At 40.4% G+C, this 24,328-nt stretch overlaps 1 protein-coding gene across 4 annotated transcripts in view; it reads left to right on the top strand.

Moving 5' to 3' along the window:
• The window catches only part of PID1 (phosphotyrosine interaction domain containing 1), an 86,283-nt gene that overhangs the window by 22,538 nt on the left and 39,417 nt on the right, over nt 1–24,328 (top strand). For 2 of the 4 annotated variants that reach the window (XM_017822436.1, XM_017822438.1), the window contains exon 2: nt 10,262–10,408. In XM_017822436.1, the coding sequence (XP_017677925.1) occupies nt 10,262–10,408 (147 nt within the window). Of the gene's footprint in view, nt 1–2,941; nt 3,008–5,124; nt 5,285–10,261; nt 10,409–24,328 lie in introns of those variants that run through there. The other 2 variants (XM_017822437.1, XM_017822439.1) reach the window with 2 other exon arrangements.

Raw genomic sequence — 24,328 nt, 5'->3', positions numbered from 1 at the left:
ATAATTACTGGAAACAGAGAAAGTAACTTTCACAATGTAAAGATGTTGAACAATGTTCCTTGTACAGGTGAAGTCTTCCTATTCTGCTGGTCTTGCTGGAACAGAACATTTGGATAGTTTTGAACTCCTTTGTTTCCTTTAGTTAAACAATTTAATATTTCCATAATTCCGTGCACTTAATTTCATTGGCAATGTTGAATTATAAGACTGAGATAATACTGTAAGAAGTAGTAGCAAGTCTTCACGTAGGTGCATGTAGTAGCACATGTAAAGCAGCAGTAAAGATGAGGATAGTTCTGTTCCTGTTGAACTTCAGATTGTATTGCCAGACATTTCTGTGGAAGCAGGGTTGTTTTGTTCATGGCATATGAGATTCCTAAAGACTGGGATTTGGTTATGAATGAGCATGTGTTTCCAGAATGGAATTACTTGGAATGAGTTTGTTTAATCGATTGTGGATTCCTCCAGAGTGATGCTGCAGTGCCTGTGTGAGGAGTTAGCTCTTTTTAATTGGTCCCATATGTACTGGCAGATAGTATATTAACCATGCCTTGGGGGGATGAGGGCATCTGGTTGAATATCATAGTGCATATTTTATTTCTTTTCTGGAGGGATTTGCTTTTTTTCCTAGGGTTTTTTCCCCCTCTTTGTTCTAAGAACTGTGGATATGTATGTATATGTATAATCACCAGCATTTTGGAACTGAATACTCAGCTGAGGGATTAGTTAAGCTTCTGCAAAATTATCTGAACTTTGCTGACAAGTAAAGAAGAAGAAACTGAGGTTATATAGAGAAGCTGGAGTTTCTGAGTATCTCTGGATTTGAGCGCTTAAATTGCAAGAACTCAGAAGCTAAATCTCCCTCCTGTCAACCGCTAAGGACTTGTCCTTTGAAAACCAAAAAAATGGAAGCATCACAAAAGATTAATTACTTTTGGAAAAACCTTGAAAACACCATGCAGATTTAACCTTTATATCTGGAGGATGTGGATGTTGGAGGGCTGTCCTATCTGTGGATGCTTTTTGTTGGCCCCAGCAAAGGGGAACCCCATCCTCAGCCATTTTACTTGAGTCCCTCTGAACTGGAAAAAGCAGAGTAATTTTGCATCTGGCTGTTTTGGCTCGGCTTAACCAGTAAGGTAGCTGCAGCAGAAAAAGGAATGTAAATGAGTTGGTTTGATTTTCTTTTGTAAAGGTTTCTTGGTGCAAATCCTGTCAAAGCTCTGCTGAATTAATGTGACACTTTGTAGAAAGGTGTTTTTGATCACTTTCTGTAGCCTCCCTTATTTCTGATGTAGGCTCTCTAGTGTGCTACTTTATTCACGGCTTGAAGAACTGGGAGGACCTACTGTGTGAAGTTGCCCCGGGGATAGTGGTTATGCATTTGCACTACAGTGGGACCCAATTTTGGTCTATATTCTGCATTATCTGCTGAAAGGTTTGTATAGCTATAAATCCTGGCAGAGTTTCCCCACGATGAATAATTTGCTAGTGGAGGCACAAACAGAGTAGTATTACAGGAGATGAAATGCCTGTGAGTGTAGTTAGGGCTGGGGAAGTGTCCTTAGCAAGGTGTATGGGACAGAACCAGACGTGGTTCACCTGGGAATGCTGTGGGGCACTATGTACTCATAGTGCTTATGGACATGTGTGGAGGGAGGGACCACTAAAGCCACCAGGCTTCTTTCTTCACGCCCTGCAAGGTTTGAGAGGATACACCTTTATGAAGGCTTTCTGAAAAGGCTGACCTGCTGAAGATGCAGGTCTATTCATTTGGAAAGGGCTTTTGTCCATGGGAGGGAGATAGGAGGACCCCCTCTCAGAGACCCTCAGGAATGCCAGGCTTAAATCTTGGGGGTGGTTCCGACCTGGAAAAGACAGTGATGTACATTAGCATCAGAGGACTCAGTGATAAAATGGACAGCTTTAGAGGAAGGAGTAGATTCTCATTATCTTGTGGCTGTAAATACAATAATTCATTAGACCAGAAGTTTATCTGGTTTATGTTTAAGCAACACATATCACTCTTTTGTTAAGAATTTGTACCCTTGTTTCTCCATAGTATTAGACACACTGTTACCTCTAGCAAATTATTAGGGCACATTCCCTGTTTGCAGCAGGTGCCTTTGTCATCAAGTTCCTTTCCCTGTCTCAGAAAATAAGTCTTAGAAAGGCAAGAAAGAGGTCACTGAACTACTGCTTACGAAATTATTGATTTATTGCAGAAAATTAAGGAGAAGAGTGACAGAGTGAAATGCTGGTTTTGAAAAGGCTGCATTGGGGAATGCAGTGGCTGTCTGGCAGGTATTGTCTGAGATGGGCTTGCTCTGCCAGGCACAGAGTGAGGAGAAAGAACTTTTTAAAGCATCCTCTGACACAGAAATTATTGGAAAGCCTCCAAGAGCAAATTGAAAAAGCAACAGCCGCCTTCATGCTGCAGGATTCCATTGTTTTAATATTGGGCCAACTATACCAAATAATACATCTACTGGAAACTCATGTTAGGAGAAAAATATGTTGGAAAGCAGCTAAGGGGTCAGCTCAAAATCAAAGTGAATGAACTTGACATATCTATGCTGCTGCGTGTTCTATTTTGTTCTTTCTCTTCTTGTCATCTCCTATTTCTTAATTTATTTCCACTCTTCCTCTTTTTTTAAAACCATTTGTCTTGTCTTGGACTTGTATTTTGCCTGCCATTTGTCTTGAAAAATGCTGGAGCTGATAAATACCTCTGCTTGCACTGAGAAATTCTGGCATACTGGTATCTTTGAAATTGTAATCTAGTTTAAAATTCCAGTCTTGCACACAGATATGGTGCTTTTGGGGAGGTACTTCTGCTCTGATGATGAGATGATGAACAGCAGATAATGGGAATGACTTTACTTTCCCTCTGTGCCATGTAACGGAGATGTGCTTCCCAGACTGGTTTTGTTTGCTGGACTTCTGCACACATTTTGAAATCAACATCATCAGGAATGGGATGGAAGGAAAATGCAGACTTGTTACTGTAAGTGTAAATGTTATTTAGAATGATTGCGTTTAATAAAATATGTAACAAAGTTATGTTAATTGGGTTTGTTTGTTACAAGAATTAGTTCAGTTGTGACAAAGTTGTTAAAATTTGAGAATTAACAATTATTTCTATGGCCAAAATAGTGGTAGCTGATGTCTTAGGAACGTCTTATTTTATTTTCATGATTATGAGTGTCTTTGACTCCTTCCTCTGCTGTGAATCTCTATAGTGGGACTTCAGGTTTTGAGCAATTCTGGCTAAACTAGAAACTTAGTCTCAGAATATCCTCTATATTTAGATTTGTTTAGGTCAGGATTTAGTTTGACTAAGTATAGAGAGATGTTAGAGGATCAATCATGAAATTCTCATCTGGCTCTGAAGTTCCTTGCAGTTTGGAGGGTGTTTGTATCTGGGATTGTGTTTTGTTTGGGCAGCAATCCTGCTGATTGGAATCGCATAAGCTTGGCAACAGAATGAAGGCATCCAGCCAGAGCAAACTCAAAGTACACAGGGTCTGAGAACAAAACGTTTCACATGAATTAAATTGTGAGGAAACAGACATTCTTTAAACTTGTAAGAAAACAAGGCAGTGCGAGCACCGTCACACAGGCAGCTGTGTGATCAAGGCTCTTGATAGGGAGTGCAGGTTTTATTTATGACATCTTGATAGTTGTGCACTTATGAGATATGTCTTATCACTGTAGGAAGAAGAATATTCCCTAACAAACTGGTATTAGAGTAAGATGGAATAACTCTCAGTGCTTGCATGCAAAGATTCAGTAACATCTTTGCTGAAAGGCCTTTTGACACTCAACTGATCTTGTATTTCTCTGTACCTTGTTATGCTTTTCCATCTGCAGTATTGTGTTCCCCTTCCCTTCCATCTATCCATAGTTTCTGTATATTATAGGTTTTTCCATCATAGCTTTGTGCTTGGCGGCCTTGTTACATTCAGTAACAGCAGGAGAAGTCCAGGAGGGTCTCTGCCTGGCAGCAGCCAGCATTGCCTACAAGCCTCTCCTGGTGCTTTCCTTTCCCCAGTCTCATGTCCCGCTTGCTTTGATGCCATCTTCTGCTTGCTGTCCTGTCATACAAATTAGAGCTTACCCTGGCAAATGCAGATCACTCTTTTCTATGCCCAAACTATCCCTGCTGCCCCTATCTCTCTTCTATGCTGTCTGCTGAGGGGGTTGGTGGGAGCAGGGGGACATGAGGGGGGAAGTGGTGGCAGGCACTGGTTCAGTTTCTAAAGCAGAACCATGCAGGGCGTGTGGAGGGGTGACAAAAGTTTGTGTGTTGCTGGGGATTTTGTTTAGTGTGGTGTTATAGTGGTTTTTTTTTTGTTTTGGTTTGGTTTGGTTTTGGTTTTGTTATGTGTGTGGAGCAACATTTCCCAGGTGCTTTGTCCCAAGATCCTTGGTGTGCCATGCCCTCAGCCCACTGAGTTGCACCAAGTTGTGCCATGGGCCTGTCCAAGCTCCTCTTCTTCCAGATTGTGTCACAGGGTGCCCAAAGGCAAGTCTGTCTTACCACTTGTGCATGTTGCCATTTCTTTGTGATTGAGAGATGTAAAGTCAGAGATAATTATCTGCTTTTTCCTGTAAGTACCATCTGTTACCTGAAAGAGATTGAATGGATTCGCTTTGATAGGGTGGCAAAATATAGGTCTTGAGATGCTAGATGAGAGATGCTTTTAATAACCAGATTTCTGGAGCTGGATTGCTTTCAAGATTACTTGGGCTGGATCTGTTTGAGTATAAAAAGTCATGATATGGTCTTGGGTTTGTGCATGCCAGTCAGTTTTGTGTTACAAAGCAGGTTGCTGATGAAATGATTTCTGACTTTATCATGACAAAGTGCTTCCATCCCCTCTGTAGTGGGTTTTATTGTAGTGCTCAGTACAAAGTTTATATGAACTGCTAGTAAAGAATAAATAAATAAAGCACTGTATAGTTTAATATCAGGGAGGAAAAGCATTTAAACTGTATTAACAGTATTTGTTTAACAAGAAATGGATCAGATGTGACATTAATCTCTACTGGACAGCATTTGCTTTAAACAAAACAAAGCGTTGAAATGGATCAGTTTTCTTATGTATCAGAATTCTTCTTTTCTTGCTGAGAAGCTGGAGGCTTGGGGTTGGGTGGTCCTCTGGTCACAGCTGTGCTCATGTCACTGAAGGGGGTAACCATATTGCTAAAGGTCTACTGTGTTGTCATCTCCTCTGACCGTGAGTAAGAGTGAAGCCTCGTGTCTACAGACTGGAAATAGGTGAAAAGGAACATTTGCATTTTCTAAAATTCTCTTGCAATTCGGTGCACTTAGTTGTGTCTTTCCCCTTCTAGGCTGCTTTGTCTCGCTGTAGGATGCTGTTGAAAAATGTTGGTTTCGTTCCAGAACTAAATGTGTTTCAAAGGTAGAGAAGTACTTGCACTGAGGCAGTAAATTATAGAGGTTATTTTTGAATTTCCCTGGGACTGATCTTCTGCTGATGCACTAATGTGGATTTCATCTGGGAATTCCTTTGTAGGTGCTGTAGAAGGATTGCCTAGAGGACTGCTTCTCATTCTGGCAAATCGGTCGTTCAGAGTCTTTGAACTTTTAGAATAATTCTTTTTGAAGTTAACATCCTGTCATTTTCAGGTTTGAACTCAATGTGCATCTTTGGCAAAATTGGCCAAATACAGGTCATCTGGAAATGTGATGCCAGGTTATTGTGTATTTATTGTAATGCTGTCATTAAGAGAGAATGGGAGATGAGGGCAAAGGTGCTGAAGACTTTCTTACATTCACCATGTTGCAACCCAATTAACCTGTAAAATGTGTTTATTTTGCTTATCTCCCGTTGCTGGATTACAGATTACAATGAATTACAGTCCCCTCTTTCTTGACAGTTATTTTTATATTAACATCCAATATATAGCCCTTTCTTAGATTTTTGAATTGGGTCCTTGTTTCATTTCCATCATGACAATTAAAAGATCCACTAAGTCCAGGCTTGCTCAGTATTGTGAACAGCAGTGACTGTTTTGTTAAGACCTGAAGATGAAGGGCATTATTATTACAAATTTCAGTGCATACTTTTCTCCTCCAAGTCACGTTTCCTTGTATGTAATCACAGTTGTTTTCTCCAAGACATTTGGCGTGAATTGTGGAAACGACTGTATTTTTGCTGACAAACTAAACCAAAACCCAAATGCTGTTAATTTTTAGTTTTAACAGCAACAGAAATTGTGCCTGAACTAAATATATAGCACCTAAAATTTGCAAATTGAATGTTGTGAAATAGTTAGTCTAGAGCTGATGTGTGACTGATCTGATAACAAAATGTATGTTGAAAACAATTTAGAAGTTCTTGATTCTTATGTTTAATTAGCTGGTAGCTTAGAGAGTTAGTGGTGGCAGGGGTTTCATTGAAATAGGGAGCACTTTGAAGGTCACCACGGAGGCAAGAGGCAAGTACCTCTGCAGTGACAGTCTTAGCCTGCTATGGGTTTGGGCTACCAGTTATACACCCTTCAGTTTTCTTCTGTGGGGGGAAAGGATGCCATTAAGATTGGTAAACTAAGCAAAATAAACTGATAGAACTTAAATTCTTGGATAAGCAAAACTAGGGTTTTGAATTAAGATAATTGCCCAATGTTGTAGGGGGCTTTACTTAAATTTTGCTCTAAATGATTTAATGTTCAGCAAATAGGAAAATACAATGCTAATTGCAACTCTAATCCTTTCTGTGGCATTTAAGTATTTTTGTTTGCTCAAGGCATTTAAAAACTTTCTGCTAATTTCTTACTTTGATGTTGCTTGTTGGATTTCTTTCAAACATAAAGTCATATCAGTAACATCATTTAAATGGGTAAAGAATGAATGATGTATAGTTTTGAACTATTGTTATAGTCATGCCAGCTAAAAATATCTTCTTCTGATGGTTTTCAGTATAAGAGCCACCACATGAACCTAGGGGTTCTGGCACATGAAATGTGAATGGTGTAAGGTTCCCTGAACCTTTATTTCCTGAATTGCCAAAGTCATACTTTTCAAGAATTTTTTGAACTTAAAGCACTTTAAAGAAATATTCTGGGTTCACATCACAGAGAGCGAATGCCTCTTCTCAAAAAATATATTGGCTACTGTTATAGGTCAGCTTTTGCCAACAGTTTCCGCAGGAGATGCCAGTTTGGAGTGGAAACCTAAGAAATCGGTTCAGCAAAGCACTTTATCCTGTTCTTGGCTTAAAGCACATGAATAATCCCATTGACTACCACGTGTGCTTTACTGGGACTGCTCACATAGTGAAAGTTAGGCATGTGTTTCAGTAATGTGCTTATTTGGGGGCTCACTGCGTGGTGTCTTCTGGCAGAGATTTGATTTTCTTATGGCAGCCATCACTTGTGTGCAGGGAGCACAGCGTTGTCTGCATTACCCATGAGCTCCAAAGCAAGAGGCTATTTCTGTGTCCACCCCCAATTCATTCTGCACTTCTCTGGCAATTAATCATCTGTTTGCTGCCAATTGTGCTCTAGTGTTTTTGGCACCCAACCACTCCAACTTGCTGCTCATACAAGTATTGAATTGCCTTTGTAAGGCAGAGAGTAGTCTTTTCCTTGTTTAAGATTGTATATGTGGTTGTTACAACATGAAAAAAGAAGTAGATAATTATAATAGTTTTCTTCATTTTGGTCAAATTCTGCTCTTTCTATCAATAGTCTCACTGAAGTTTATAGAGATGCCAGCAAAGGAGAACAACCATTTTGAAAGTCCAAGGGAAACTCAGAGGGGCCAGACGGAGTTTTTTCCTCTATTATCTAATAGAAGCAACCTTCTTTATTTGAAAAGCTCTGTAAACAGATCATCTGTGGAAATAGAGCTCTTTCAGCACTGAAGAGAGGGAGGAGTTAAATGCTAGGACAGATTCTTCTTCAATCTGATATTTTGCAACTATTGTCTCTGGTTTGATTCAGAATTCGAGTTAAGGATACATTTCATAAGTTTTCTATCTTTGCCTTCCTCTCCCATCCCCTGCACCCACAAGAAAGAGATAGCTTTGGATGCAGGATTTCTCTGTGCTTGAAAAGGGATTGGTCACAGGTGGGGAATCTCTGTGACCTGCGCATGGCTGGGCCTGACCTCCAGCGCCCTCTCCCTTCTGCGTAATTTCTTCTCCAGAAACACAACCTCAGCAATAGGTTAACAAACCTAGAGCCTATATACAAAATCAAGTCAAGCTGACAGAGCTGCAGTCATAATAGACACCAGTTAGTTAATGGGACCAGCAAACCCAACACTGCAGTTGGTAATTGATGGTGCTCCTTCAACCTCAGTATCTCAGACCTTCTGCTTGCTTTATACTTGTCATGGCTGTTTATCTGCTGTTTAGCCTTTGCTAACAACTTCACTGCAGAAGCCTAGGAAACTCCAAAAAAAAAAGGCTGTTAATCACAACTTAAAGGTAAAATGAAGTAGATTTTCTCAGTAAGCTTAGTAATCCTGGCTGTCAAAGAGCTCTGTTATCTTCAGAAACACGTCAAAGAATATTCTTTAGTGTATAATCATCTTAAATGGAGTACTTCTTTGCTGGAGCTGTGTTAGGGAGAGTGAATAGGAGAACGTGTAATATGAGCCAGATGAAAAATAATGAGTGGATTTCTTTGCTGGGATGAAAATGCTTTCACAAACACTGCAGAGGCCCTGAAGTATTGCTGTTAACAGGCTGTAAGTTCATGTGTGAGATAGGTAAACAAGTACTATTTTCACAGATTGTTAGGGTATATGCCTTGAACATGCTTCTAAGATTGTTTGAGGTGCTGTAGTTCCAGTATCATAACAATTATTAGATCTAAACACTGATGAACTAAGGACTAAACTGTTTTAAAAGTGTATTAACAGGCTTTCAGTTAGCTGATGGTAAAGTATTTATGAATAAAGTAGGAATTTTATTTTCAATGGAGTATTCATATATGCAAAAATCCATAGAAAACCATCGTAGTATCTAAATAGTTGATTTATCCCCTGTGTATAAATAAAATGTTTAATAGACACTCTCTTCATCTAAAGCACAGGACTGAACAGCAAGGATCTGTGTTGATTTTCTAGCTCTGGTAGAGACTTCTTGGATGGTTCTGGGAAATCACTTAGCATCTCTTTTGCTGCAAGATAGACCCTGTAATGCTTGTCTGCCTTGCAGAGGGGAAGGGGAGGCTGAGAAAACGGGTGACTGCAAACCAAGTTAAGAATCCCTCATCAGAAGTCAGAACAAATGGTTTAGTTTTGATGAAAGTAATCTGGAGTCATTGCACATATGTCTAATAACTGCTGATTGGCAAGAGTTGAGTTATGAAGCTTTGATAAATTCATATTTCATTAGATGGTGCTGCAGTATGTTACTAGGTGGGAGTACTTCGTTGATTTGGTTCATATCTATGTGTTCCCCCCCTGAGATATGTAGTACCAAGTGAAAATGTTCAGTTTTTCAAATGAAGGTCAGTACAAAGAAACATCTAAATGTTGAAAAATTTCTCTGACTCCCCTGATTCCACAAAATTGATTTGGAAATCTTTCAAGGATTCACTTTCTTCACTCTAAGCAATTGCTGAGAAACTTAATTTGACGACTTTACTATGCACTTGGATAGTTCTTCACCTAAGCCTGGGGAGTCTGTTATAGAAAGTGACACGTTTTGAATGACATCTATTCGTTAGTACTGTAGTGACATTTTCTTTGGAGACTACAGCAACTATTGCTTACAAAGGAAGAGAATATAAAATTCACATGATAAAGGCAAACCAATGAGGCATTTACTTCAGTTGGAATGGTAATGTCTACAAAGGTCAGTGGGATGAGATTTAAGTATAGAGGAAAGAGAACAAGAATGAATAAATCCATAGTTCTTTGAATGCTCTTTGATCCCCTGTTATTCCCTCCCTGTGGACATTAGTAGAGGAAGTGGGTCCATGAACAATTTTGTAATATGCCTGTGAGTGATCAGAGATTGAATTTAGATCCTTTTTGGAACACATGTGGATTGTAATAAATCCTCTCATTTTGTGTGTGTATATATTTTTTAGTTAAAAGCAGTATCCACGTTGTTGACAGTAATAGTGAATGCTCTTAAGTTATAAAACTTGTTAACTCTCCCCATGAAAACTTCCAAGGCATTGAACAGCAAATGAAACTGCAGGCACATCCAACTATTAACTCTCATTTTTCTGCACTATAACTGGAGATAATTTCTTTTCTTTTTCTGTTTAGCACTTTCAGACCATGTTAAAGACTAAGTTGAATGTCCTAACTCTCCGTAAAGAGCCTCTCCCAACAGTGATCTTCCACGAACCAGAAGCCATTGAGCTGTGCACCACAACTCCCCTCATGAAGACCCGGACTCACACTGGATGCAAGGTACTTGGAAGTATAAACTTAAGGAATGAGAACACTGTGGAAGTGTCCCATGTGTTTGTGAAAGCTCCAAAGAGCCCAGAGTAACCAACATGGTCGTTGTTGTTGTTCTGGAAACCCCATTATGTGCTACTATTACTATAAAGCTTCTGAATCAAAAAAGTAATTTAGAATTTCTGACCAGAAATTTTGGGTTTCAGGAGGAAAAGATTTGGGTTATGTGCCATGATGCAAATTGTGGAGGATTTCTAACAGCCTGTAATGAGCACTGCTTGTTTTAAACACAGGCATTATTTCTGCAAGAGCTAAAAACTTGAGGTTAGTTTTTTGGGGGGTATGAGCCTGTTTTTGTTTGGTTGGTTGGGTTTTTTTTTGTTTGTTTTGTTTTGTTTTTTAAAGTAAGATAAAAAAAGAAGTGGGAGACTTAGGTCTTGATTTGGTTAAGCAACAAGATGATTTTGCCCAGTTACATCAAAGCACAGCTTCTAAAAAAGCTATTCCTCTTTTTAAAAGTTTAATGGCTTAAGAGCTTTCAGTGTGTTCTTTTGTGGTAAGAAACCATATAAAAATAGCAAACAAATCTGCTCTGTTTGCATCTTCTGTTGGAGCCATTTTCCTTGATTGCAGAGCTCACCCAGCCTTGCAGAGCTGTGGGCGGCCTTGTAGACTGAGCTGGGTACCAGTTTGGCCTGTGCTGCCCGTCAGGGCTTGGCAACTGATTCCCCTTTATCCAGCCTGGCTGTCAGTTGTAGGGAGTATCCACCCTACTGGGATATATGCCCTTGAGGGTCTTAGTAAAAATGGAGAGAACTGGGCTTCAGCCTCCACAGCTCTGTAAAGTGTGAACTCTAGAAGAGCCATTGCCTGCTGCTGCATATACTGGATAAGGTCCACAGTGCAATTACATGTCCTAAACCCCTGCCCTGGCAGTGTGTATGCACAAATGTGTGCACACATGCTCTTCCTTGCTGGGGGGTCTGATGTGAGATGAGGTTGGAAGAAATTGCTTTATGGTGTGTTCCCCTGCTTCTCTTGGCATACGGTACCTGGGTACTCCCAGGTTTGGCACTTCCTCAGAAAAGTTTCTTCTTGGGAAGTGTCATTTTTGTTTGACTTTTTGCCTGTCACAATAGCCAAGAACAAGACTGCTGCTGGGTGTTGGAGCAGTGCTTCCCTGTGCTGATGCAGAGGAAGTGACCCTAATGTGCTTTGTATGGTAGCTCGTATCATCTGCTTTTCCATGGTGATGTCTTTTGTCCTTTATGTTGACATCTAATGAATTTTTAGAGAATATTAGCTATGATCAAAATGATTCACAAAGTATCTGGCTTTCACCCCTAGTGAGAGAGTTCAGACATAATAATGCTTTCTGAAATCAGTTTATCTTTGTGAATGTGTGTAGAATTTAAATGAACCTTTTTACTTAACCTACAGTCCTTCGATTGGAAAAGATGAATTGCAGAGAGATGTTGAACGCCTCAGTGAAGAGAATCTCATTCTATATTTAGATCTCTTTTATTTATTCATTTATTTTTCCTGCAGTGTAACATAGTAGTTGTGACTAGGGAACATCTGCTACCACAACACTCCCATTTTCCTTCTTGCACTGTTTTGCCTTCTCCTCTTCCCCTGTAGCTTATGTCAATGCTGGAGTCTCATGATGATGTTTTTGGGGTAGTAGCCAGCCCCTCTTCAGGTGATTCAGCAGTTGTGATTTTCAGTACCCTCCTTAGGAAGGTGACTGCACATATATGTTGTTGCTGTGGCTAAGAAATCCTCTCCTGTTCTAAGGCTTTGTTTTTACCCAGTTTCTGTAGTCACAACCTCTTTCTTTCTTCCCTCTCTGCCCTTTTCCTCACTAAATGTGTTCTTCTCTTATGGGGCTTGTATCTGCCAGCTGTTTATAGGTAATTAGCCTTCCTCACCTCTTTCTCTTCTGATTATTAGTTTCTTACTGAGTGATACAATAATAATGTTGCTGTAACAAAACTAGGATTTTATAATATGAGATTTTTCTCCATGGGATCTGATCTACTCCTGTTATTCCAGATGTAAGGGGGTAGATGCTGTGGTGTCACTGGTACCACCAAGCCTCTTTGGTTCTGAGACATGGGCTTCTCAGGCAAGAGTGCAGCATCCAGTTTTTACTTGCTTTCATGAGTCACATTCTTTTGATCCTTAATCGTTTTATTCCTCTTGACTGAAATCCCTCCAATTTTTCTATGTAATCCCATTAATGAGATAGCATCATTCTTCTGACAGAGGCTCCAGACATCTAATTTTATTGCACAGTTTTAACATAAGCCTCAGCTGGCACCATCTTGTTATGGGAACTTGACACAAGCAATTGCTTTGCTCTTCAGATGTCTGGGCACTGGTTTCCTTCTGTGATTGCTCTTTTCCTTGTCCTTTCATCAGACTTCTCTTTTTGCTTTCATTTTGAGTTAACTATTGAATCCTGAAGAAACAAAACTTTCTTGCTGACATCTAATCTCGTTCTCTAATTGAATGGGATAGTTTTAAAAATAGCAGAGAAATGTCTTGCTTGAAGTAATCTAGGGGGAACCCCCACCAAATCTGGAAAGTTAAATAATTGAACAAATTGAGAGCTTCTCTTTCCTACTCAATTTCAGATCTGACACAACTTTTTTGCCATCATGTTTCCTAAAATATATTTTTTACTTACAGCAGAAGGCTTAAGACTCATTCCTCCTGGAACTGCATGTCTGGATCTGCCTGCTTGGGTTGTCTGTGCTGTCGCCGTTCCCACCCTTCTAGACGTGTGGGCATGATTTCCCCAAGCATGAGAAATGGATAGTATTAGCATAGGTTTGCAGCACAGAGCTTTAGGCAAAAATATTTTGGAGTTTGCTCAGTCAGACAGGTTGACTCGAGGCTGTAGTTCCCAAAGGACACCTTCTTGCCTCCCTTTCCCTCCTTTCCCTACCAGTCCTGCTTGCAAATGGGGAGAGACAGCTGTGCGCCCTGGGGTTTGTACTGTTGCAGCCCCACTCAGCCTAAACCAGAGCAGGATTTCTAGGTACAATAAAGCACTCAGACTCTGTTTTTCCTTGGGGGTCATTTGCTTTTCTTTGAACCATGGTGAATGTCAGATGAGAGGCGGGTCTCTGGCCCCAGAGGAACTGCAGCTTCCTGTCCTCTTTCAGCCGAACCTGCCGGGGCAGGGCAGTGGGATGCAGTGCCCAGAGGGTTGTCATCTCTCTAGGAGTCGTGGTTGGTACTCTTGTGCATCCTGCCATTTCCCTGCAAGAGGCATGGCATTTGTGAATACTGGGCCACCAAGTGTTAAGGTTGGCAGCTGCTCTGAAGAATGAAAAAAACCAACTGGTTTATTGTATATCTGTAAATGGCAAGACTAAGCTTAACCTAAACCACCCATTGCTGGGGAAGGACTAAAAAAAGTGAGAATAAATCTTTTGTTCTCACTACCTGGAATACACTTTCAATCCCAGGTTCCTAATTTGATTTTATTTTAATAGAGCATGTTTTCTATATGGGTATGAGTATGACTTAGATGTCTGTATATAAAAATGTGTCCATTATTGTTCAGATCCTAAGGATTTTGATTAGTCTGTGGCTGTTCTGCTTGTAGGTCTTTTATATCAAATGTGTACTCTTGTGTTTCAGGTGATAACTTCCTCATCCCTTATCACAAGTTCTGCCAGATGGAAACCCAAACTCTGGATTATCTCCAGAAAATAAGTTACTCTCTGCTCAGAAATGCATGCTTTCTCCATGCCTTTTAACAGATTTTGTTTAAGTTCTGCATGTTTTATTCTTACTTAATGTCCTAATTGGCTTACACTGATTCTAATGTTTCTTGATTTCTGTCCCTTTGAGCCATGGTGGTGGCACAAAGGGAGCTGCCTAAATGGCTCTCTCTCTCTCCTGCTTTAGCTTTTCCAGACACTGCTGCAGTAATGTAAAAGGACAGAGGTTAAAAATGCTGTCTGTGATTTTTGAAGTGGTGTAGTATGTTTAATTTTTTTTTTCCCTTTCTATTGGAAGGCTCCTCAAAGTGAAGTCAGTGCTGAATAGTCAGTAGCTTCCCTGGGTCAGGCAATCTCATTCCTCCAGTTCTCACCAGTGTACAAGCTTTTCTCAGCAGCCTGGGAGGCTGAGATGAGAGGAACATAAACAGTGCAAATAATTGCATTTTTAAGAGTAGCTTTTATTAAGGGTGAAAATATATTTTAATGATATGGTGTTTGCAGGAATGATACTTGTTACTTGCCTGTCATATTGGATTGACTTGGTGAAATTATTAATTCAAGCTTTATGGAAGGTACGATGTTGAAACTTCTGTCATGGTGTGTCTTAGGTAAAGATTGATGAAAGTCTTGTTTAAAAGTTTGTATCAATGGCATTAGAGTGGTGATGGTGTTTTAAAATCAAGTCTTGCACATGCTGATACAGATTTAAAAATAGCCAAGAAGTAATGTAAATAAATGGAGTTTGTCTTTCAGAAAAGCTTAATAGCTTCACTCCTGAGGCAAAAAGAAAGTGGTTCCTGTACTAGGCTGGCTGCAGGCTGGTGACCACAATGGGGCTGTGCTGCAGCTGGGCTTCCCTGGCACCGTGTAGTGTCAGCAGTTGGGTACCCAGCTTTGACCATTGCACCTCTGGGGTACGTCTGGTGCTGTTACACTTATGTCAGTCTATGAACTGGATTCGAGGTGTTTTCTGGGAGAACTGGGAACCATTTGAGGGGCCCTTCCTTACCTGTGTCTGCCCTTGCTCTCCTGCAGCTGCAGCTCTGGCCCCTTCAGGCAAGCCACTGGAGCAGCCTGTTGCCCTTGTTGCTGCTCTTCTCCTGGCCTTGCTTGCTGCGGCCTACAATTTTCATTTTCCCTTTGTCTCTTTTTCTCCCATTTTTCTCAAAACTCACTTCCATCATTAGAGACAATTCCATCACCTGTGGGCCCCACTAATCATTCTCCCTGCATGTGAAACTGTCCCAACGTGCTTTGAGCAATGGGATGTACCCCAGCATAGCAGAGCCTGGAAGTTAGTCTGCAAGGGAAAGGCTTGCAGTAAGCTTATAGGGTGAATAGGGAGTAATGTTGATTGTGATTCTGTTAGGATCTATAGAAATACAATGTTTCTTATTGGGGTACATATTAAAGAAATAAAACATTGTCTTTAAATTGCCTTGCTAAGCCTGATTCTAATTCCTTGTGTAAGAGAGTCATTTAGGAATAATGTCTGCTTGGATATTACTGCCTATTTTTGGTTTTCTGCCTTGTTAATTTTAATTGCAAAGGCCTTGCACCAGGACTCTCTTGCTGCATACTTGCAAAATACCCCATTTCTACTCTACCCTAGATGTCTCTACAGCAAATTTAGTAATGCTGTGTTGTTGCTTTTATTGGTCATTGCACTTTTAAAACTTAGTGTTGTTCTTTGGCTTTTTTTCCCTCTAGATCAGACTTTCCCAAGATGTTTTGCCCAGCATTTCTGGCCTATGCAACCTCTGCCACCCTAGTGCCCCATCCTAATCAGCACAGCCATGGCGGTGGCCAAATATGTTGTCACTTTAGCTTTCAGGGGACAGCATGCTCCCCATCTACTGTGTCTGGGAGCCCTTCAACATTCAGAAAATGTCCAAATTGAGGAACCATCTTTCCAGCTTCATGCAGCCCAGCACCCTATGCAGCACAGTTTTGGTGGCGACAACACCAGCCTCATTTCTCTGCCCCTTTGTTGCTCCCCAACCCCTAAATTCTTGTTCTGGCCAGCTGACCTCTAGACAAATGGCTCCCCTCTGCTGCACTGCTACTGTGCTGCTGTTATGGGTTGGTTTTGTGTGTCTTGATACTGAATCAGACAAAATTAATGTCTGAAGGCACAGAAGGCTGTCTCTCATTTCAATACCCAGAGACCGATGTGTTCTTTCCTGTTTTTGCTGTCCTGTTGACTCTAAAGGGCTGAAAATGCATCCATAGACTTTTTGGGATGGTAAAATTCAGATGACAGAAATGGGTAGTTAACAATCTACTGTTTTACTTAAATTTCCATAAGTAATTTAAAAAGCCTACTTCTGTTGAACATTTATTACTCTTTTGGCTACTGAAGCCACAGCTGATTGGAAGCTGCACATATTCTTAAAACCACCTCACTTTATCTTTATAAAGCTTATTAAAAATGTTCTCTTTGCATCTACAGAAGGGTCAAGAATGGTTGTTTTGAGTGCAGATTTATCCAGCTGTAAATACAACTCCCACTGGCTGCCTGGTCTTCATTATCATTTTGTAGGCCTGTAATATTAAGATGGCCATTAACATCAATAAAGAAACAATTTAAACAAGTGAGACAAGCTAAACTGTACCATCACTCCCGAGCCTACTGTTTTCTGCCTTGTTTAATGTGAGTGGGAAGCACAGAGCTTATTCTGGCTTCATTAAAGGCCTTCTATTGTTATCCTTAAGCATTACATATTTTGTACTGTGAACTGAGAGCTCGTTTTCTTCTTCTTTTTCCCCTTATGAAATGAAGCAAAAGGATACATGTGAACTCTTGCATTGGGCAAATCTTAGTAGCTTCAGTATATTTAGATATAGTTCTAACTGGTGAGAGATATAGATGCTCAAATGACACGATTTCCAAAGGTGAAACTAATGCCCCAACAAGTATGCTATGAAGATGAAGTATGTTATTTAATTTTTCTTTGTGTAGTGTTACAGAAATGAAAAAAAAAAATAAATCCTGAAGTTGTGGAAGAGGAAAATGCTTGCAGAAATCTTGCACGTGACTGTATTGATCGAATATTGTTCCAATGTTGAAAATGGAGAGTTGCATGTGCTCATTCGTTTCCAAACATGACTGTATGGATGGTGAGGTGCTGCCTTGCACCTCTGAAGCTAATGAGAGCTTTGCCGTGGGCCCCACTGTGAGCACGGTGGGATGAGCCATGCTGACAGCAGAGCCCTCAGGCAGCACGCACTGCACAGGGCTTGGCACTGGCTGCTCTCAGCTTCAGAGAGAGTCTCTCTTGCATATGATTTCTTTTAATTTCATGCATGGAAAGCCCATTTATATCAGTGAGAATTTATACCTTAAATGTGTGCAGAGGAGCTAATAGAAACATGAAGGGTAGATGCAAGTGCAGAATATTGTTAAAAGCATCGTAATGCTTCATTTCCTGAAGTCCAGGAGTCTTAGGTGGAGAATATAAATTGGGTAAAGCAATTGAATTAATATTTAACTGAGCCTGCTTTAAATAGGATCTTTTGCAGTGTTCAGTTTTGCTGTATTGGATGTATTTTGGCATAATTTTATTTACTTACTAGTCAAGTGGCATTGTAAGAATAATGTATGCTGAGAGCAGTGGAAGTTATGTCCTATGTTCTGTCAGATATGTTGATGGTATTTGTTTTTTTCTTAGCATTTGCACTGGTGACATTTTTCAAGCCATGGTTCAAGTAAAGGGCATTTTGTTATTCAGGAAGTTCTTACATCCCATCTAAAAATGATCATGTATTGTAGTCAGCTTCATGTTTCAGCTTTAACTATCTTTTATAGGAGAAAGTATATGTCTGTTTTCTGCATGTGGTGAAGTAACTGCTCTGAATATTTGTATATTAATTAAAGGAAAACAGTTTCACCTTTTTCCGTTTACTTTTTGATTTTCTTTATGAAAATGTGTCTGAAACTATTTTAAAGAGTTCCATAAAAGGAATAAGACCATCACCTTGTGAGGAGAGCACTGGTGACAGGGAGGACAGCGGGATTTCTGGGAGCTGCCCTGTATCTTTGTGGTCAACATGCAGGAACTACCCTGGGTGCAAGATCTTTTCCCTGTAGTTCCCTTTAGGATTACCTCAAGAGGGAGGGAGCTGGACATTTTGTCAGGAAAATTAGGGAATGAGTTGGGTTTCATAGAGATGTGTGCAATGAAAATAGGGGTGTGTGTGTGTGTGTGTGTGTGTGTGCGCGCGCACCATCTCAGGACTAGAGATTGTGTCCCCTGATCCTTGGGCTGAATGGGAAGATTTCCAGTTATTGTGGCCCCTGCAGACCTGTCCCCTGGGAAGAGAGATCTTCCTCCAGGACCTGACAATTAGTGTTAAGCAATTCTCCTCAGTTATTCCTCAGAGCAAGGGTAGTAGTCCCAGAATTTGCATTTTGAGTTCCCAGCACTGCTTTGTCTTGCTTGAAGAAATAGGAGCGGAAATGTTGCAGCAGGTAAGCCAGACTTTGCTCAGATATATGTGTGTCCAAGCCCGTTTTGCTTGGCAGTAAATTGCAGAAAATAACCCCTAAACAACACAACTCCCTTGAAAATGAAAAGATATTGAAAATCATAGTATCTATTAGCTTCTTGTGCTTTACTCCCCTTGGTACATGTATTGTATTGACTGCACTACCATTGTGTACCTTACATTTCTTCTTATTTCTGTAGTTATGTCCATGTAGTGGATGCAATGTGTCCCAGTGAAAAAAATGGGTGTCAATGCATGATATGGAACCTGGGAAAAAGTTTTTAACCTAAACATAAAATCTCTTTGGTTGGAATCTAGCACTTCCTTTAGCTTTAGAGCTTTGACATTATTAGTTGTCTTTGATTCACCAAAAAGCTTGAATTGGAAATCATCAGCCCCTAATTTTGTTTGCTAATGGTGTTTATCAGTAGAGATAACCTAAATCAAACCTCTTAATGTAAAAAAAGGCATTAAACCATTTGTGTTTGATTTAGTTATGGAGGAGAGAGTGACTGACATTCAAAGAGCACAGTGTAAAATGCCACCATATAGGAATTAAAAATGCTCCCTGTGGCTTGGTGGAGAATGAGCACAGTCTGTTTCTGAATTTCCGCCTTTGCTTGTAAAAGCAAGTGGGAAACTTGAGAGGTACTGAGGAACCAGGCACTGTGTGCTGGTGAACGCTCAGTTGCTCTTTACTGTGTATCATTTGTACGTCTGTAGTATTTCTCAACCAGAAAGATCCCTGAACACCTTCTAAACAGCTCTGTTGTCCCCTGCTGTTCAGCTGCTGTTCTGTGCCAGCAGCCCTGTTTGCAGAGGTCAGATCAGCTCACCAAAGCTCAGGGGAAGGCTTTGGTGTGGGCACACTATGCTGAGGCTAGAATACACTATAGGGGAAAACTGAAAAAGATGCTGAGAATTAAAATGCATACTTCTATTAAGTAGTAATGCACTGAATGAAGGTACTAAAAAGCAATATATATTAATGAAATTCCTTTGATGCATTAAACTCCACGGAATACTTCGGTATCTTGAAACACAAATGGAAGGTTTTTTGTCAGTTCTAGAAATACCACTTTTCAGGGTACTTGGAGCTGTTGTTTAATTATAGCTATCTTTGTAGGAGATAACATACCAAAATAGTTTTCTCTGAAAGAATATTTAAATATTAAAAGCCATTTTAATCTCTTTACAGCAGGAAATATTTAAAGTTTGAAATTCTAAATTTACAGAATACATTAGGAGATAATCTTCAATTACACAAATATACAATGTCATATAATGTATGCCAATAAGTTCTAGCTTTTGTGGTCTGGCACAAAGCCAGGATACCAGTATGAAGCACAGTGGCAATTGTAAGGTCCTAGATAGTTACAGATGTGTCAGGGTATTTATTATTTATGCTGTAGAAAATATTGTGCTCATCACAATTGCTGAGGCAAAGCCTTCTGGTCATAGGAGCTAATTGCTTCCATAATAAGGTTCAAATATCTAAGGCCTAATAGCTTTAGACACATAAAAATTAAAATTAGATTGAAATTTATTATGTTGGTTACGCCGAGCAGATGCTGCAGTCACTGTCAACTGTTTTGTTCTAGGGTGTCCTTGAGAAATATTTCCATCTTGGTGCAGCTGTCGCAGTTTAGGGATGGAGCTGTGATTTGTGTTGCTGGAGAGCACAGGGAAGCCGCTGCTTGTCCCTGGCCCTTGGGGAATACAGACCCTGCTGTGAGCTGACTCCCAGGAGGAGGAGGCACCCTTCCTTCATAGCACATGAAGTTATTCCTCAACAAAATCAAAGAACTTCTGGTTCTGTGGCTGTTGCTCCCTGGTATTGTTGCACGTGAAATGTGCTGGGAGAGGTGTTGGCAGATCTTTTTTCTTGTGCATTTTCACAACAAAGACATGTGTGCTTATTCTGTGAAGGTATTCTGTGTGGCTCTTCCCCTGAAGCCATGGATATTGTTTCTTTGATTTCCATTAGAATACTGCAAAATTTGCATTTGGCACTGGGTACCCACTGCTCAGGCTAGTCTGAGCCAACATGAGCCTTCTTGGGAATTTGTAATCTCTGCTTACAGCTGTACTGTGCCCAAACCCTGCAGTTCTTATTTTGGGGCCAATCCTGTGTGCTGAAAGCTTCCCACTGGAGCAAATGACGTTGGCAAAGAAGGAGGCTGAAATTGGATTACACATCCATTCTTCTGTAGATGAGGTACCATTGGCTATGTTCATATGTGCACAGGCTGCTGGAATGTAGATTAATGTTGCAGTCGAAAATACATTATTTCATCAGAGAAAAGAAGGTTCTCTGTGCCACCTCTGTTTCAGCTGGTCCCAGAAGTAATCCTTGTACTGTTGCAGTATAGTCTGCGATGTAATGTGATGTATAAATACATTAGCTCAGAAAAGGAAAGAAATTTTTCCATTCCAGGGGTTGAATGTCAGCGTCTGAGACTAATAACATCTTTTTTATTTCATTAAAGGATCTTCTTTTTGGATAGTTAATTAAAAGTTCATAACAATAACCATTACAATGCTTCTGGGCAACTTTAAGTGTTGGTGTATGTTATCTATTGCTGATTTATTGTAAACTATTGGGAATATTTGATTTCAGGCTTGTGGAAATTCAATAAGCTTTCTTCTCTGTGATTCTAGGTTGCATAGGGATAACAACTGCAACAGAAATATGAGGGTGGTTTTTTGTTTGTTTGTTTGTTTTCTTTAAGAAAGGAGACAGATAAATTTTAAAGTTTACAGTCTGGTTTGGAAAATGAGTGAGTACTCCTCAGTTAAGAACTTCCCTTGTACTACTAACCCAGGAATCTTTGGTACTCACTTATAGTAATTTCACAGCAAGATCCTATTAAATGATACATGTTGCCACAGAAGTAAGAAACTGAATTTTGCAGCAATGTAAATCTGGAATTAAGTTTATCATGTTTTATCAGTAAATGAAAAACTAATGTTGAATTGGTAGTGTCCTGTTAACTTTGATGGAACAGAATACTGTTTGATACCCACCGAGGGTATGGTCTATCTCTGTTTAAAAGCTGGTGTTCATTTGCCTGTTAGATATCAGGGATGCTTTCTGACTGCTAGAGCATAGCACACTGAGGAAAAATAATTACTGAGTTAATCAGCTAAGAGATGGTCTTAATTCATTATGCTCTTCAGGTTTTTTTCACCTCTAAAGCCATGGTGACATGATCTTCTGATTAAAGTGCTCTCAAGATTTAAATGGCATGGCAGTGACCTGCACTTTATAATCCCAAACTTGGGATGTAGATGATTTTACATTTAATAGATGCCCAAACTTGGGATGTAGATGATCTTACATTTAAATAGATGCCCATACACAAACATTTAAAGTAGAAGGAAGCTACTTTAACTTAAATGAGTAAATTTTGGAAGAAGAGCAAGTTGAAAATATCTTTATAACTTCACTTTTAGAAATTTCACTGAAGATCTGTTGAACTGTTTGCTGAGAAAGATTTGTGAATGAGTCGTTATTCAGTGGGATTTTTTTCATCCTCAGGAACTTGTTTTATTTCACTATTTGTTGTGTGTTTCCCCCATCCCCCAATTTATTTTTCAATAGCAGGGAGAAAAGAAAACTTCAAGCCAGAAACAAAATTAAATTAATATCTCCAAGATTAGAGAAGGATCTTTGTAAAGCCTGGTGTAGTTGAGCAGTAAATTGGGAGAGATGATAAGGAAAGTACAAAATGAAATAAGGTAAGATAATGCATGTGTGTTGTGATTATTTTGAGAATGTCATTGAAGTTGATTCTGAGTATCTTCTGGGACAGGATGGGCAGAAAACAGATTGGTTCCAGTTCTTTATAGAAGCCCATTTTTTGACTGAATTATTTGTAGGCTGGGAGTAATTGCCTCGTGCTGATGTCTGACTCATTCTTACAAATAGTGCAATAATGCACTTCAGCTTTGTCAGCTATTTGTAACCACAGTGGTCAGAATCCCTATGGGAATCATCGTTAATGGGATGCAGTTCTTGGGTTGGCTTTGCAATGGTATAAATTGGCATACTTCCTTTGACTGAACTGCCATGTTAAGTTATATCATCTAAGAAATTGGCCTTCTAGTTTGGCATGTGGCTTGGAATTCCTAATGATTGAAAGCAGTCTGTTAATGAAATCAAAGTAATTGAGTACAACATATGGGAACTAGTGCTGTTTGTCATTTGTTATTAGGCAGAAATGCTAAAAATATTAAGTAATTCTTGAAATTATTTTTATGAAACAGCTTATAATGATTTAAAGAAAGGTGTGTTTTCACCCCAGAGCTTTGCCTCGAGTTGCATTTGAAGGTCTTCATACAAGGCTAAATAAACGGTGTCACTCTGCCTTCTCAAGTGGGAAATATATCTAAGATAGATATACATCTAAGAAATTTATTGTATATATAATTTAAGTTTGGACAGTTCACAGCACTTTCTTATACTTAGCATAAACTGAATAACTTTAATTACCAGTGACTTACTGATGAGCCGCTCTAAGGTTTTTGTTCTGGAAGACTTTCCTAATCTGTGTATATAGATTTTTGTTCAATGTTATCAATTTTATGCAGACAGTGTGTGTCTTCAGGGTGGAATTTGTCCCCAAACAAAGGACTGGTGTATGACTATTGCTGTAGCTGTGCTCTGAAGGGGGGTTTAAGACGGGCATTGGGTGAGTGTTGGCTGGAGTGGGAGGCACATCTCTAGTGACAGCTCCATGCTGCTCCACCGCTGTGGTTGTGCATGTCTCTGCATCCCAGCTCCCGGCCTGGCTGCCACTGGGGGCGAGGGGCCTGAATGGCACCACAGCAGCTGCTGAGCATTACTTGGCTGGGTGGTGCTGTGTGGCCTCTGATGGAGTTTCTTTGAGTGGTTACAGCCTCCAAGGAACTCACTGATGTGACTGCCCGCCCAGCCCTGACTGCTTTGGGCACGGCTGCGGCTGCCTGACACTGCTGTGTTGCACCACAGAATGCTCTTGTACATGTTTACCTAAGGTCCAAATGTGGTCCTTTTGTATGGTTTTGTTCGTGGGGCACTAAATAAGAGCTGGCCAGGAAAACATGTGGTGGGATTTCTCTGTCCTGGTCCTGCTCAGCAGCTGCAGTTGTGTCAGCTTCTCAGGTTCTGTATGTGGTACGGTCACAGGTGAGTGAACCTGGGTTAAATAAATAAATAAATTAAATAGGAATTGAACAGACCACAGATTTGGGATGTCTCTGTGCCTCCCTGGGATGCTTACCCCAGGCCCAGCATGGCTGTCACCTCCCTACACCCGGGGCTATTCCCTGGGCTCTGCCTCTGGGCTGTGGTGGGGCTATGACGAGTCTGCTGTTCTTTGGTGGCTCCTGGTCCTGTCAAGTGGAGTGGGAATGTTTTTTGTGTGTTCTCCACCTCCAGGATCCTTTGGGGCTGGGTGGTCCTTGCTGCCATCTGGGTTTGGAGGAGAGTGAGGACATGTCCACATTGTCCTGGTCTCAAGTGCCCTTGCTGGCCTCTGCTCCCTGATTCAGGGCTCTGCCCCTGGCCCTGGCAGTGCCCACAGCAAGGGGCCAGAGCCAGTATGGGACAAGTCCTGAGGCTCCCGTGTGTGCTCCCAAATGTCTCACCATCTCCAAAATGGGCAGCTGGCTGTGCCTGAGGGCTGTGGTGTGAGCACCCACAGCTTTTCTGAGCCTT

Source organism: Lepidothrix coronata, unplaced genomic scaffold (assembly GCF_001604755.1).
Source record: "Lepidothrix coronata isolate B3197 unplaced genomic scaffold, Lepidothrix_coronata-1.0 Scaffold97, whole genome shotgun sequence".
Lineage (NCBI taxonomy): Eukaryota > Metazoa > Chordata > Aves > Passeriformes > Pipridae > Lepidothrix > Lepidothrix coronata.
Note: the sequence above shows the minus strand (reverse complement) of the source record. Positions and strands in the feature narration are given on the sequence as shown.